The 15,592-nt window shown below is 53.1% G+C and overlaps 1 protein-coding gene across 8 annotated transcripts in view; it reads left to right on the top strand.

Moving 5' to 3' along the window:
• MAP2K5 (mitogen-activated protein kinase kinase 5) overlaps positions 1–12,407 on the top strand; it is a 274,973-nt gene extending 262,566 nt beyond the window's left edge. For 6 of the 8 annotated variants that reach the window (XM_021941782.1, XM_021941781.2, XM_021941778.1 and 3 more), the window contains 2 exons: positions 10,791–10,881; positions 11,712–12,407. In XM_021941782.1, coding sequence (XP_021797474.1) covers positions 10,791–10,881; positions 11,712–11,845 — 225 coding nt within the window. In that variant the 3' untranslated portion in view covers positions 11,846–12,407. The remainder of the gene's footprint in view (positions 1–10,790; positions 10,882–11,711) is intronic. The other 2 variants (XM_021941779.1, XM_009210483.3) reach the window with 2 other exon arrangements.
• Positions 12,408–15,592: the final 3,185 nt, after the last annotated feature.

The following is a 15,592-nucleotide window of genomic DNA, read 5'->3' as shown; positions in this document are numbered from 1 at the left end:
ACCCTGTCTCTACCAAAACTTAAAAAATTAGCAGGGTGTGGTGGTGCATGCCTGTGGCCCCAGCTACTTGAGAGGCTGAGGTGGGAGTATCCCTTGAGCTCAGGAGATCAAGGCTAAATGAGCTGTGATGGCACCACTGCACTCCAGACTGGGTGACAGTGAGACCCTGTCTCAAAAATAAAAATAGCGACCTGGGAGTCAATTATTTTGATAGGGGTTTTATATGTTACTAGCAGCTAGTATTTTGCCAACTAATGTAGGCCTTTGCATTTGGTGCCTGGAGCACACTTCCCCCGTGCATCCACATGGCTCACCTCTACACCCTTCAGGTCTCGGCTCAAATGGCATCTCAGTGAAACCTACCTAACCATTCTAAAATCGCAACCCTCCTGCACCTGCCCTGGGCCAGCATGTGCCCCTCACTTGCACCATTTTCCTCTACTGCATTCAGAACTGTGTGACACATCACTAATTTTACTTATTTTCTCTTCTGTCTCCTTCTTCCCCTGCCCTCCATTAGAATGCGGTCTCCACAAGGGCAGAGATTCTGGTCTTTTTCAGACTGTATCCCCAGTACAAAGAACAGGGCCTTGGCTGTGCACAATAAATGTGTGTGGGTCAAATGGCCAAAATGGTGGAGCTGTGACTTCCAGTCCATGCGCAGTCCAGTGCCCCATGGAAGGGCACCCTATGTGAGGCATCACATGCTTCCCAGGGCAGAGTCGGCTCATCATCTTCTTAGTAACGCTTTTCAAGGCACAGGCCCCCAGCTTTCTCTGAGCACCTGCCATTTCCCTGGGGTTAGGAAGGTCGCAGAATTGGATGGGGCCCCTGGCGGGAAGACCCTGGCCCAGTACTCAGGGCAGGGAGAACTGCAGGCAGCGTGCATGATGGACTTTCAGGAAGAGGCCCTCAGAGAGTGGAGAAAGCGCAGTGGCTCCCACACGGGGCTGACTACCCTGGAATGTGAATCAGCCGCCACCCAGACTAACGCGCATCCTCATTTTGAGAAGATCCATCCAGCAAGCCTGTCAGCCCCAAATCCCAAGTCAAGGGCAGTAGGAAAAGTGAGCAGGTACCTTGCTGGGCAGTGTGCTTAGGGCATACTGTATCAACTCGTTTAATCCCCACCATGATCCCAGGAGGGAGGTAGTGATACAATTATTCTGCCTATTTTACAGATGAAGAAACTGAAACAGAGAGACCAGGTGACCTACCCAAGGTCACCCAACAAGTAGCAAAGCACTGTCGGGATCCAGAGCCCCACTCTTAGCCACGGCTCTGATGGTCAACTCCACACACACAGCACACATACGTGCACACATGTACACACACACACACGCCCTGTCCTGTAACACAGAGGCTCCCAAACCGTGGTTTGCCGAGATAATGTTGGTACCTTTGGGAAGGTACAGGTGCAGAGCTCCCCAGGGATACAGGTGCGGAGCGCCACAGCACTGAGAAACACTGCTCCAGACCCATGCTTTGGCCTGAAGGCCAACTTTCAGGATGATCTTGAACAAAGCACGTCTCCTGTCTAAGTCTGTTTCCTCATCTGTCAGTGCAGGGGTTGATCTCACTGTGTCCTGGAGCTCCTACAGCCCTGATGTCCCAGAGCAGAGTTCTCACCATTTGGGTTCATCCTGTGAACATTCTTGCCCCCAAATTGCATTACCCACATACATGCACGCACAGAATTTTGTTCACAACTTTAGGGTTTGTGGAGACCCTGGAGCCCTCTCACTCATGACCCACTGTCAGGGGCCCCTGCTTTGGGGCAGCCCCCAACTATAAATTCCCCTCTGGCTTGAAGCCAAGAAGATGGGCAGCTGAGTGACCCCTGAGGGGTTCTCCTGCTAGGACTCCTCTGGCCGGAGGCAGGTCCCTCTTTGGCCTGTTGAAGTGATTCCTCCAGTCACCCTTGGGGGCCAGAGGCGAAGTTGCCCCTGCCCTCAGAGGTCGCGGGAGGGCTAAGACCTAGAACACTGCAGTGCTGGAGACTGGCCTAGGCAGCATGAGCCCTTCCCCTGCTGGAAAGCCACCCCAGCCCGCCCTCACCCCATCCATGTGGCTAATTCCTATTCTTCCTTTCAGGCCCGTCTCAAACGGCACCTCTTTGCTGCTTTTTTTTTTTTTTTTTTTTGGAGTTGGAGTTTTGCTCTTGTTTTCCAGGCTGGAGTGCAATGGTACACTCTCAGCTCACCACAACCTCCGCCTCCCAGGTTCAAGCGATTCTCCCCCCTCAGCCTCCCGAGTAGCTGGGATTACAGACATGCACCACCACGCCCAGCTAATTTATGTATTTTTAGTAGAGACGGGGTTTCACCGTGTTGGTCAGGCTGGTCTCGAATGCCTGACCTCAAGTGATCCGCCCTCCTCAGCCTCCCAAAGTGCTTGGATTACACTCGTGAGCTACCGCGCCCAGCTGGCAGCTTCTTTATTTCCTTCTCTGAATATAGACTGTAAGCCCCTTGAGGGCAGGGTTGAGGCTGACTCACCTCTATCCCAGAACCTGGCCCAGGGCCTGCACAGGGAGGGTGCCTGTGGTGTGGGAGGGTAGGAGGGAGGGAAGGTAGGGTGCAGGGATGGGACCCTCAGACTTGAGACCCTTGGGGCCTGTCACTGTCCTGCTTGAATCTCTTGCTCCAATCCTTAATATCGCCCACTCACTTTCTAACTGGAGCCTCTGAAAGACCAGACCCTCACTAGAGGCAGCCCCAGGCCTCTCAGACCTTCAGGGGAGCCTAGAAGGAAGTGTTTCCGGGACAGGAGGATCCTCGCGGGGCCCCAGCTCACAATGACAGGGAGGTGCCTCCTCTGCTTCTAGGGCCCTGGCTTGAAGGCCAAGAGGCCCCCTTACACTCAGCCCATTGTCCCTGCGTCTGTCTTTGGTTTTCCCATGTGGGGAATGCAGGATACAGAATCCCAGGGCTTTGGAGATGTTCCAAGAAGTCCATTGGGGCAGAGGGAGGAGAGGTGGAACCCTCTTCTCCAGATGTGGTGGGGGCCTTGTGGTCCAAAGCAGTGTGACCCAGAGCCCCTACCCAAGACCCAGCCCAGTGAGGGGGGTGGTCAGGCCAGTGTGAGGTGAACTGGATGGTACAGCCTCACTGAGGGAAGCTGTGGGTGCCCTGCCTGAACAGACCCACATCTTTGGGGAGGCATATACTTCCAGGTGTCTGCACACTCAGGCCAGGGTGGAACCTCCAGGTGAAGCCTCGGGATGATGCTGGGTCTGCAGGCTGGCAGTCCCCGGGCCCCCATCACACAAGGTGGTTCAGAAGGGACTGGACAGCTGCTTCCACATGGGATGGAGCCCAGAGAGGGCCACAATGCCACCTCGAAGATGTCTTCTGTCCCCCTGACTGCTGCCCAGACTTCCCCTTGGAGCTTCAACCTTTAGCTAAGTCTGGCCCCTATTAGAATGGGAGCCTGGCCAGGCGCGGTGGCTCTTGCCTATAATCCCAGCACTTTGGGAGGCCGGGGCAGGCAGATCATTTGAGCTCAGGAGTTTGAGACCAGCCTGGGCAACATGACGAAACCCTGTCTCTACAAAAATTAGCCAGGCATGGTGGCACATGCCTGTAGTCCCAGCTACTCAGGAGGCTGGGGTGGGAGGCCCACCTGAGCCTGGGAGGGGGAGGTTGCAGTGAGCTGTGATCACGCCACTGCAATGCAGCATGGGCGACAGAGTGAGACCCTGTCTCAAAAAAAAAAAAAAAAAGGAAAAACGGAATGGGAGCCTGTGTTCTCAGTCACAGAAATGTCCATGAGAAAGAGGGTCATAGAGGGAGGATGGAGGGAGGGAAAGACGGCCCCAAGTCCCAGGGTGAGGGAGGGAGGTAGTGCCCAGTAGGTGGACAGAAGGGCGACGAGAGGGGAGCTGCACCGATGGTTCTCAGCAGCCCAACTCCATTCCTGGGGCCAGGTGGACCCCCAGGACTGCATCTCGACCGGGTCCCAGCTTCTACTTTGGGGGATCAGGTGTTTTCACTTCATGAGGCCGGAGGAAGCAGTTAAATCCAAGCACAGGTGAGAGGCACAAAGCAGGAGGCTGAGGCTGGCATCAGCTCCAAGGTGCTATGGCAAAGGCAATAGGCGTGGCAATGTGGGGTCAGGAATGGGGAGGAGCAAAGAGGTCTGCGGGGGGAACCAGGCCAGGGGAAGCAGTAAACAGCTCAGGTCGTCTGCCCTGAGTCTGGTCCTTGGTGGGTGCTGGCTGCTCATATAGGATGTGGGACGAGGTCAGTGGCCTCCACGGCAGAGCACGGCTGCCGTGGCACTTGCCGGCTTTGTCATCATGACTCCTTTCCACCTTGGCAGAAATCACATCCCCAACCCAGCAGACATGCTCTTCAACTAGTAGGTAGGCAGAGCGGGCTGTGGCTGGCAGTGGGTGGAGCCCCTGAGACAGCCTGGGCTGGCACGAGCCACAGGAGTGGATTATTATGTGGGGCAGGGGAGGCAGCAGAGCCCAGACCTCATAATGACAAATTTTCTGCTGAACGACCACAAATATTCGCTGTGACTTTGGACAGAGTCTGAAAAAGACTTTGTTTCCTCCCTTGGCGGTATCATTTGTCTTGTTTTGAAGCCACGAGATTGCAGGCACGAACTTATAGACTCAAGTTTGTCTTAATTGCTGTGGTGTCACCACCTCTCTGGCAGATAACAGCACAATGAACGAGTCGATGGGGCTGAGCCCTCCAGGTCCTTCTTCTAAAGTGAGACAAATGTCCCTCCTTTGAGCCCAACAGTCCATCGGCAGCTTTGTCATTTATTTATCTCCCTAACAGTTTGCATTAACTTGCAAGGGATAAGAAGTCTCTCCTGCCTGCAGACTTAGTTAAGAGCATCCAGTCAAACTGTGCTGCTGGTCCTTCCTAGGAATTTGCTCTTTTTATCTTTTCTTCCTGCTCTGGGGAAGAGGGGTTGTAGGGAGAGCAACAGGGCACACACTGGGAGCAATAATGAGGGCAGAAGCATGAGAATAAAGTTTTGAGATAGAAAAGAAATCCTATTTGTCTTGTAATATGAGTTGCACGTGGCAAACTGCCTTCACACTGGTCTCATTGGTCTCCCAGTGTCCCTGCAAGGGCAGCAGGCAGCAGGGTCGTCCCCACCTCTCTGTCTTCCACTCTATGTTCCCATCATAGGGGGTGATGCTCTGCTCCCTGAATGTCCAGAGCCCTCTCTGCCTCTGAGTCATGGCATAGGCTATTCCCTCAGCCTGGGACACCTTCCTCCCATCCTCTGCCTCCTGCCTAATTGCTGTTCATCCTCCAAGATTCAGCTGAAATGCAGTTCCTATGGGGAGGTCTTTTCCAATACCCAACCTGACCTGGCCCACCTGTGGGTATAGGATCCCAGCCCACAGGCTACCGTCACCCTGGAGCTCCTCTGTCACCACCTGACCTCTCTATATTGTCCTTCTGTGTTTTCTTACATCATCTCTCTGCCTCACCTCAGTGAGAGCCCCAGGAAGACAGGAGCTGGCTCAGGGCCTGGCATTCAGGAGATGCTCGAGAAACAATGGTTAAATAAATGAAGGGGAAGATGGGGTGGGAGGGGCTTCGGGAAACTTCAGTGATCTGCCCCTCCCTGCCTCCAGCCATCTGGGAACAAGTTATTTACTTACTTATTTATTTGAGATGGGGCCTCACTCTGTCACCCATGCTGGAGTGCAGTGGCACAATCTCGGCTTACTGCAGCCTCAGCCTCCCGAGCTCAAGTGATCCTCTCCCTTCAGCCTCCCAAGTAGCTGGGACTACAGGCATGGACCACCATGCACAGCTTGTTTTTAAAGTTTATATAGAGATGAGGGCTCACTATGTTGTCCAGGCTGGTCTTGAACCCCTGGCCTCAAGCAATCCTCTCACTTCAGCCTCTCAAAGTGCTGGAATTACAGGCATGAGCCATTGCACCCAGCTGGGAAGAAGACATTTATAAAAGCATCTGGGCCGGGCGCGGTGGCTCAAGCCTGTAATCCCAGCACTTTGGGAGGCCGAGGCGGGTGGATCACAAGGTCAGGAGATCGAGACTATCCTGGCTAACATGGTGAAACCCCGTCTCTACTAAAAATACAAAAAACTAGCCGGGCGCGGTAGCGGGCGCCTGTAGTCCCAGCTACTTGGGAGGCTGAGGCGGGAGAATGGTGTGAACCCGGAGGGGCTGGAGCTTGCAGTGAGCTCGAGATCGCGCCGGACTCGGCACTCCCAAAGTCCTGGGATGACAGGCAGTGAGCCACCGCGCCCGGCCTCTTTCATTTTCTATTACTCTGCATTTTTCAAATGTAACTCAATAAACATATATTATTTTGTAATAATAATAATTTGTTTTAGAAAATGTTAAATCTCTTGGTCAGAGTCCCAGCAAGGCAGTGGGGGAGGCGGGATTCAATGCAAGTCTCCTGATACCCAAATCGAACCCTTCTTTTCTACCCCATGGCCTCCTGGGTCTTTTTTGGCAATCCTGTGGGGGAGGCAGATGAATGTAGCTATGAAGGCCGGGCGCAGTGGCTCATGCTTGTAATCTCAGCACTTTGGGAGGCCAAGGCAGGTGGATCACCTGAGGTCGGGAGTTTGAGACCAGGCTGACCAACATGGAGAAACCCCATCTCTACTAAAAATACAAAATTAGCCAGGCGTGGTGGCTCATGCCTGTAATCCCAGCTGCTTGGGAGGCTGAGGCAGGAGAATCACTTGAACCCAGGAGGCAGAGGTTGCGGTGAGCCAAGATCATGCCATTGCACTCCAGCCTGGGCAATAAGAACGGAACTCAGTCTCAAAAAAAAAAAAAAAAAAAAAAAAAAGAATGTAGCTATGAAGGGCATGGGCTTGGAGTCACACAGACCTGGGTTCAAGTCTTGGGTCCTCCATTGACTCACTGTGTGACCCTAGGCAAGATGCCTAACCTCTCTGAACCTCAGTTTCCTCAATGGCAGAGTGGGTAATTACAGTAGTGGATATTGTTGATGTCATTATTAAATCATCCCTGCTACAGGCCATGATAAGCACAAAACACTTCTAAAGGGCTGGTTTCTGTCCCCTTCCTCCCACCAGGCACCACTGCCCCACATACACACAGACCCGCATACAACCACTGAAGTCCTGGTGACTCCCCACTTCTGAAATATTCCTTCCCCAGGAGAAATGGGGCCTCCTTCCTCTGTGATGCAGTGGTAGCTCATGGTGACGCTCAGGGACCATCATTCTCCAGCAAATATTGTTGAGGCTTTTCCCCTTCCTCCTCCCCCACCCAATGGTGATTCACTTCACCCTCTGCATTTCGATGCAAGAGATGCATGGGGCATGTGCCGCTGCTGCACGCCAGCCTGGGTGGAGTGACTGCGAGGAGGTGTTCTGTCCCCCTTACTGGAGTGAGAGTCCCGGGAGAACACAGCCTGCATCTTACAGGGAGGCAGCTGTTGCTGAAGAAACAGCTTTCACTTCAGACAGGTCTGGGTTTGAGTCTTATAGCTACTACTTCCTGGCTGTGTGGCTTTGGGCAAATCACTTCACCTCTCTGAACCTCAGCTTCCTCAGCTGTGAAATGGGTGTGCTGGCATCATAAGATTCTTAGGAAAACAAAATGAGATGAGAGATGCCAAGAGGGCAGCACAGTGTCTGGTGCACAGTGGGGACCCAACTTCCTTAGCTGGTGTCAATGGAAATAGAAAAGCGACTCTCCTCCTACAACACTGCCACCACCAGCCCTAATCCTGTCCCTTTGTAACCCCTTACCCTGCTTTACTTCCTTTTCACAGCAATTGTCACCACTTGGAATTACAGTAATCTTTCTTGTCCATCTCCCTGCTGGAGTGTAAACTCTAGAGAGGAGGGACTAGCTTGCCTTAATCCCCCACTGTATCCTCAGCTCCTGACATACAGGAGGTACTGAGTAAGTGTTTGATGAATTCATGGTGTCTCTAGCACCTATGCTGGGCCTTGCTGAGGTTTCAGAGAAGTCCTGGGGAGTCTCCCTGCCCCAGTGGGGGCTTCCTGCTTGTTCACTAAAAATCCCAGCAAAGCTGGTACCGTCTCTCCTGGGGGAGGGAGGATACTCATTTCTCCAGACCAGAAAAGTCAGCAAGGGGTCAAGGCAATTTAAAGGAGAGAGAATAATCTTTCAACAATAGTGCTGAGGCAACTGGATATCCACATGCAAAAGAATGAATTTGGATCCCTATCTCACATCATACACAAATGTTAACTCCAAATAGATGGGTTAATCATAGACTAAAAGTAAAGAGCTGAAGCTATAAAAGTTCTTAGAGGAAAATATAGAAGTAAATCTCACAGCACAGCCTTCTTAGATATGAGGCCAAAGCACAAGCAGCCAAAAACAAACAAACAAACAAAAAACACAATAAATTGGATGCCACAAAAATTAAAAATGTGTGTGCTTCAAAGGACACCATTAAGAAAATACTATGAGTAAAAAGAAAACTCATAGAATGGGAGAAGTTACTTTCAAATCATGCATTTGATAAGGGACTTATATCTAGAATATATAAATAACTCTTACAACTCAATAATAAAAGTACAAATAACCCAGTTGAAAAAATAGGGAAATTATATAAATAGACATTTCTCAGCAAATGACTAATAAGCACATAAAAGATGTTTAACATCATTTTATCAGGGAAATGCAAATCAAAACCACAATAATGTATTATTTCATACCCAGCAGGAAGGCTATAAAAAAAAGACAAATAATTACAAGTGTTTTTGAGGATGTAGAAAGATCAGAACCTTCATCCATTGCTGATGTGAATGTAAAATGGCGCCATTCTTTGGAAAAGTAATCTGGCATTTCTTTACAAGGTTAACTATAGAGTCATGGTATCACCCACCAATTCCACACTTCGATATATACCCAAGATAAATTAAAATATGCAACCACACAAAAATGTGTGCATGAATGCTTATAGCAGCATCATTCATACTCGCCAAAAGGGGGAACAACCCAAATATCTATTGATGGATGAATGGATAAACAATGTGGTATATCCATATGATGGAATAGTATTTGGCAATAAAAAGGAATGAAGTGCCGATACATGCTACAACATGGGTGAACCTTGAAAACATTATGCCAAGTGAAAGAAGCCAGTCACAAAAGACCAATATTATATTATTCCATTTATAGGAAATGTCCAGAAGAAGCAAATCTGTAGAACAGAAAGTAGACTGGTAGCTGCCCAGGGCTGGGGGGGAGTAGGGACATGAGGGATGATAACTAATAAGTAAAGAGTTTCTCTTTGGGGTGCTGGAAATATTCGAGCATTGATGGGGTGATGGTTGCACAACTCTGTGAATTACAAAAGAAAATCATTGAGTTGTAGACTTTAAGTGGATGGAGTATATGGTATGTGCATGATATCTCGACTCAGGTTCCCTTGGGGTCAGTGGAGTCCGGGAGACTATGGGGAACTGTATGACATGCCTGGAACTCAAGTCCTTCCTCTGACTGATGTGGCATCCTGTGGTTTTCCCACACCCCAGAACCTGGGCTCAGAGATGCCTCAAACTGTCCCAGCATGCAGACCCGACTCCACCAATGTTTAGGCAGCCATCTTGAAGTGATTGGAGGCTATCAGGGAAGGAGGAGCTCACATGTGCTGAGCGCCTACTCTGCCATGTGATTTGTGCAGGACTGGGACTAGAGGGAGGACTTTCAGGACCCCTGAGACTGAGTGACTTCTTAAATTTTTCACCCAAGGTACATTACTCTAGTCCCATCCCTGGCTGTGTTCCATATTCCCAGCACCTTAGTTCATCATTGTGACATCAGGCCACGTGCTGTGGCTCATGCCTGTAATCCCAGCACTTTGAGAGGTCAAGTTGGGTGGATTGTTTGAAGCCAGGAGTTCAAGACCAGCCTGGCCAACATGATGAAACTCTGTCTCTACTAAAAATACAAAAATCAGCTGAGTGTGGTGGAGGGCGCTTGTAATCCCAGATACTTGGAAGGCTGAGACAGGAAAATCCCTTGAACACGGGAAGCAGAGGTTGCAGTGAGCCAGGATCATACCACTGCACGCCAGCCTGGGTGACAGAGTGAGCAAGATTCCATTTAAAAAAAAAAAATGACATCCCTGTGAAGCCCACATGAGTACGTTACAGTTGCGGGTTTAGAGACTCAAACAGAGCAAGTGTTGCTGGCTCCAGAGCCTGTTTTCTTTCCAGCCCTTTATCCATGATGCTGATGGAAGAACCCCTGGGGAAGCCTCTTGCAACCAGGGAAAGCTTGGCAAGCCTGCCAGCAGCTCCCCACCTCCCAAGAACAAGTGTTTTGGAGGTCTCTGTCTGGATAGCTTTGAGTCTGTGTGGAGGGTGGGAATCCCAAGACCTCCTAAACATCACTAGGGAGCAGAAAACCTCTTGAAGAACCACATTGGCCACTAGACCCCAACAGGATCAATAACTGTGGCCAGCAAGTCAAGTGGGACGTAGGCTGGAGCTCACAACCCTCATTCTCAAATGCTCATTTCGTCCACCAAACATGCCGAGTACCTACTAAGTGCCAGGTCCTGGGTATGCAACTGCAAACACAACATTCCAGTGGGAGAGAGAGAAACACAAAAAAGTGACCAGAAAATATTAACCCATGAACAATCCAATGATGAAAATAAAACAGCCATGGACAGAGGGGGATGAGGGCCGGCACGAAGGCAGACTTAGAGGAGGCTCAGGAGAGGTGGACGCAGGGAGGGAGAAGGTAAGGTAGCCTGCTCTGTGGGGTGGAAGCCTCCGGTGACACTGAGTTTTCTCAATGTGTTTTCACAGGTTCATTGGAAACTTCTAAGTGTCCACATAGTCTCCCCCATGCTGAAAAGACCTTGGAAAGAGGCTGTGGCTAAGCTGGAGCTGATAGGAGGTGAGCCTCTCACCTCTGGGACCAGCCAGGATGCAGGCAGGGACCCAAGCTAGAGATTCGGGAGAGGATACTCATGGGAAAACCTGGGGCCAGCTGGAGCTGCTCAGCCACCCTCTTTTCCTTTAAGAGATGTTTTGTTTTGTTTTGTTTTGTTTAACAGACAGGGTCTCCTTCTGTTGCCCAGGCTGGAGTGCAGTGGTGCAATCATAGCTCACTGCAGCCTCCCTCTCCTGGGCTCAAGTGATCCTCCTGCCTCAGTCTCCCAAGTAGCTGGGGCCACAGCTGAGCACCACCATGCCCCAGCCCCCCTCTCCCCCTGTCTCCCTCTCTATGTATACATATATGTATATATGTATATATATGTATGTGCGTGTGTATGTGTGTGTATATACACACACACACACACACACATATATATATATATATATATATATATATATATTTTTTTTTTTGTAGAGATGGGATCTATGTTGCCCCAGCTCTTCTTTTTCTAACACCTGTGCTCAGGCCTGGGAGGCTTCTCTGTCTTGTTCGGGCAAAGAAGGCTGGTCCAGGGTTCCCTCCTTAGTCTCTGCCAGCCTAACTTGCATACCCAGGTGAGAGAGCCTCAGGAGGGCAGAGCCGGGCCTCGAGACCTTCAAACCATTCCCGAGGCCTCCTGGCTCTCCCTCTCCCCAGAAGCTTAAGCGTCCTACACCTAAGTAGGGCCACCAAGCTCCACCCATCTGCAGGGCTCTAGAAGAGAGGTGTTCATGAGCCCCTGGACTCTGGATCAATCCTTCACTCTCCTTCACTCCTGCAAAGTGGGGGTCCATGTGCCCATCCTACAGATGCAGATATGCAGGCCCAGGCAAAGTCCAGGGCCCTTCCTGGAGTCAGCAGAGGAATCGGGTCTGGGCCCACCAGGACTGCGGTTGTTCTCCTCCTTTCGATGTTCCCAAGAACAGGGAGTACCCTGCCGTGAGGAGCGCTGGTCTCACCTATGATCCCAAAGAGCCTGGTCCAGGCAGCGGAAATCCAGAGGGTGCGGCCTCCCGCCAAGTCTGGGCCCTCTCCAGCCTCAGTCTCTGGTCCGCAACCGGAGTGAGGTGGGCCCGGAGCTCTGAGCACCTTCTCACGGGCTCCGAGGCCCCCGCCTTCTCCTCACATTTGCTCTCGGGTTGGTGCCCGGCAGGCCCCGCCCAACCTCTTTCACTTGCTTGGGCAAGGGCAGCCGCCGCGCCGGGCTCTGCCCTGTGTGGCCGTCGGATTAATATCCAGATATTAAGTAAACAATAAATTAGCAAAACTACAAGAAAATTTTACAGCCCTTTGCATTTGGCAATCATTGAGTGTTAATTAGAAATTCATTACAATTAAAACCCTGCCTAAACAGGGCCTGCGCGCCTTAATTACATCTGATTTTTAATTCAGAATACGTGTTTACACAGTAAGCGCTACGTACCCCGTGATTATCCCCAATCCTCTTTATACTGTACTAATTATGTAAATTAAACCTAATTAACTGACGAAAACTGCTGTTAATTCAACTAGTAAAAGATATGTGCTTGCGGAGGAAGCGCGTCCGCCCAGCCCCAGCCCAAGCCGGAGCCCAAATGGACGCCACACCCGGGACACGGAGGCAGCGCGGACCCCGCCAGTGGGAGGAGAAGTGCACAAGGCACAGCTCGCATCCAGAGTCCGGCTCTTCGACCCCTGGTGCCACCCGGCAGCGGATAAAAGAGAGAGAATCTTCAATAATGGGGGTCAGGAAGGCCAAGGGCAGCGACGACTGCGGGCTCTGGACAAGGCCGCAGGACCAGAGCCCACTGAGGAAGAGGGGTCCCGCCCATCCCGTCGGAGCCTGGGTTGCGGTCCCAGCTCTGCCACTCACTGCCTGCCTGAACCTGAGCAAGTGCCCTGGCTGTGCCAGGCCTTCCTCCTCTGCATCGTGTAGTGAGGGCGATACTGAAACGCAGCGCTGCGCCTTCCTTACCGTCCCTCCTTCAGGCTAGGCCCTTTCTGCAGCATGCCAGGCACCACTTTTTGAGTCTAGAGATCAGCCTGCGTCCCTTATGGGCTGAGGGCCTTGGTTGAGGAGAAGGTCAGGGGTTGGCTTCTACTGCCGGATCCTCAGTTTCCTCCTGTAAAATGGGAATAAGTGGTTCCAATCTATTCCCAGGGCCCCTGTAAGAACCGGCTCTTCAATCAGTAAAGTGCGGTCCGCGGTGATATTAACCCGCCGGACGCCGGCCCATCGTAGAGCCCCAGCTCCTACCCCCACGACCTGCTCCCCGGTGCCCAGCCCTGAACAGCGGGGCTTCCCCAGCCTCTGTCCACGAGCCTTCAGTCTTTCTCCAACTTAGATCAGGGACAGGAGCTGGGTGGGTCTCCTGGCATTGGCCAGAGCGCGGGGAGCTGTCCGTAGCTTGGTGCTGAACGGGGACGCAGAGTCGACGCTGCACGCCCCCTGGTGCGGGGCGGTACCCTTTGTCTAAGAGGTCCCGGGGGCCCCTGCGGCCGGGCTGTTGGAAACGGAGGCGTCTTTGGCCCTCGCTGTACAACAGAGGCAGGACAGGCAGGCCCTGCTCAGGGGGACCCAGCCCATCCTCTGTTCACTCCCACCCCCCAACACCCTGGGGGCGTCCTGGCTCCAGGATCCTTGTCGCGACCACGCCGAATTCTGAGATGCCTTTTAAAAAATCATTAGGAGGCTAAGAATAATTACCGAACGGGATTGTAATTATGGGGTGGGGGAGCCTGGGCCGAGGGAGGGAGAATGAGCTGGCGGGGACTTAGGGGCAGCTCACGGACTGGGACGGAAAATAGGTTCCTATGTTCTCCCTAGGGAAGGTGTGGGAGGAAAGACAGCGGGGAGTTGGAGCGGGACAGAGGCACAGCCTGGGAAAGACGCCCGAATGGAGGGGCCAGAGGCAGAAAGAAAGGGACTGAGCAGGTTCCAGGACTGCTCTGGGAGAAAAGGGAAAAGCAGGGAGATGAGAGACAGAAAGACTGGAACTGAGGAGGGGGAAGAGGGCAAGAACCCGATCTAAAAGAGATCCTCAGAGGAGACAGAGCCCACAAATTTGGGAGAGGTTTTCGGGGCCTAGGAGAACGGTACCCTACGTCAGCCAGCGTAGCCGGGAAGAAGGCAAAGGAGTCCGTGGGCTGGGCCTGCCCCCTCCTCAGTCCCTGCTCCAGGCCTCAGCGATCGGTTCGCGCTTCCAGAGCCCCTTCCCAGGGTCTCTGAGAGCCAGGAGGGAAAAGAAGAGAAGGGAGAAGTGGAGGAAAAGGAGAGACACGCCCCAGAGGAGTTGGGACGCAGGAGAGAAGGGGGCCCATACCCGGTAGCCCGAGGGAAAAACGAGGCGAGGGGGGTGAGGGCGACCCCGCGCCGCTACCCGCGAAAGATTTATGGCGCCTTCCGGGTTCCAAGGACAGGCTGTGTTTGTCGCTACTGCCACTGCCGGTAGTCGCCGTGGCCGCTGCGCCCCCTGCCCAGGCGGCCTGCCGAGCCCCAGGCCATCCCTGCCATTATTAACTTCTGTTTGATTAGGGTAATTGTTCAAACTTAGGCTGGACAGTATGATTAATTACAGTTTAATTAACGTGTCCATTAAGGACACTTAATGCCAGGGGGGCAGGGAGGGGGTGGTGGAAGCGGCCGACGGGGCGCCCGGGTGCGGGTAAAGAGGGGCGGGGTGCGACTGGTAACTCAAACGAAGAAGTAGAGACAGATTGAGAGAGGAAGAGAAGGGGACCCAATGGGGCATTAGGGGAAAGAATGGTGAAGACGGACAGACCGATTGAGAGAGACAGGAGAGGGGTGGAGAGAAACGGAGCTTTGAGCAGAGAGAGGAGGTACCCAGGGGCGTCCGTAGCATCAGGGGACTGGACCTACCCCGTGGGGAAACTGGGTTAGCAGCGCTGAGAGAGTAGTTGATCTCAGATCACTCCCAGCGATGACTTGGCTCCTGCCCTGGGCCTGCTGGTGACGGCGAGGGGAGGCATTCAAGGCCAAGGGCTCCCCAAACCTAGTTCCCAAGTCGCCTGCCCAGGGACAGAAACAGGAGAACGCCCCTCCTCAGGTTAGAGCTCTCCTGATACCTCCCACCGAAGTCAGGAGCATGGGGGAGGCAGATCTGCTCCTTCCCAGCTGCCATCCTCGCTGCCTGGCACCGAGGTCCCTGTCCCGGACTCTGGTGACCCTACTGGTTCCCCAGGGCCACTGTAGGCTCCACCACCCCGGCCCTTGCCTGCAGCCCGAAAGTGAAGTACTCCTCCCTGCGCCCGTTCCTCTTGAGTCCCCCTTAGCCCCATCACCCGGTCCTGGTCCAGACCAAAACTGGCTCGTTGGCCAGGAGCACTGGGCCTTCCCCACTTCATTCTTGGGGACAAACTTTTTGGCCCCGGGGCCTTTCCTCCTTCTTGGCCTCTTCAGCTAGAGCGGGACGCAGGTGCAGGGCGCTGGACGCAGGTGTGCGGTCGCTTACCTGGGGAGTGCAGGCCCTGGGGCTGCGGGGAGGCGGCGGGCGCCGCGCGTGGCCCGCGGGCGGGCGGACCCGGGGAGGTCGCTAGCGACTGCGCGGGCGGTGGGTGTGGCGCCTCGGCTCACAGCTGTCAGACGCGCCTGCCCCGCCACTCGGGCTGTGACCGCGCTGTCCCCGCCGCCGCGCCATGCGCTCCAGGCTTCGGCCTCTAATTCCGGCCAGTCCCCGGCCTCGGGGTCAAC

The sequence above is a fragment of the Papio anubis genome, chromosome 7, assembly GCF_008728515.1.
Source record: "Papio anubis isolate 15944 chromosome 7, Panubis1.0, whole genome shotgun sequence".
NCBI lineage: Eukaryota > Metazoa > Chordata > Mammalia > Primates > Cercopithecidae > Papio > Papio anubis.
This window is presented reverse-complemented; position numbering and strand designations above follow the sequence as displayed.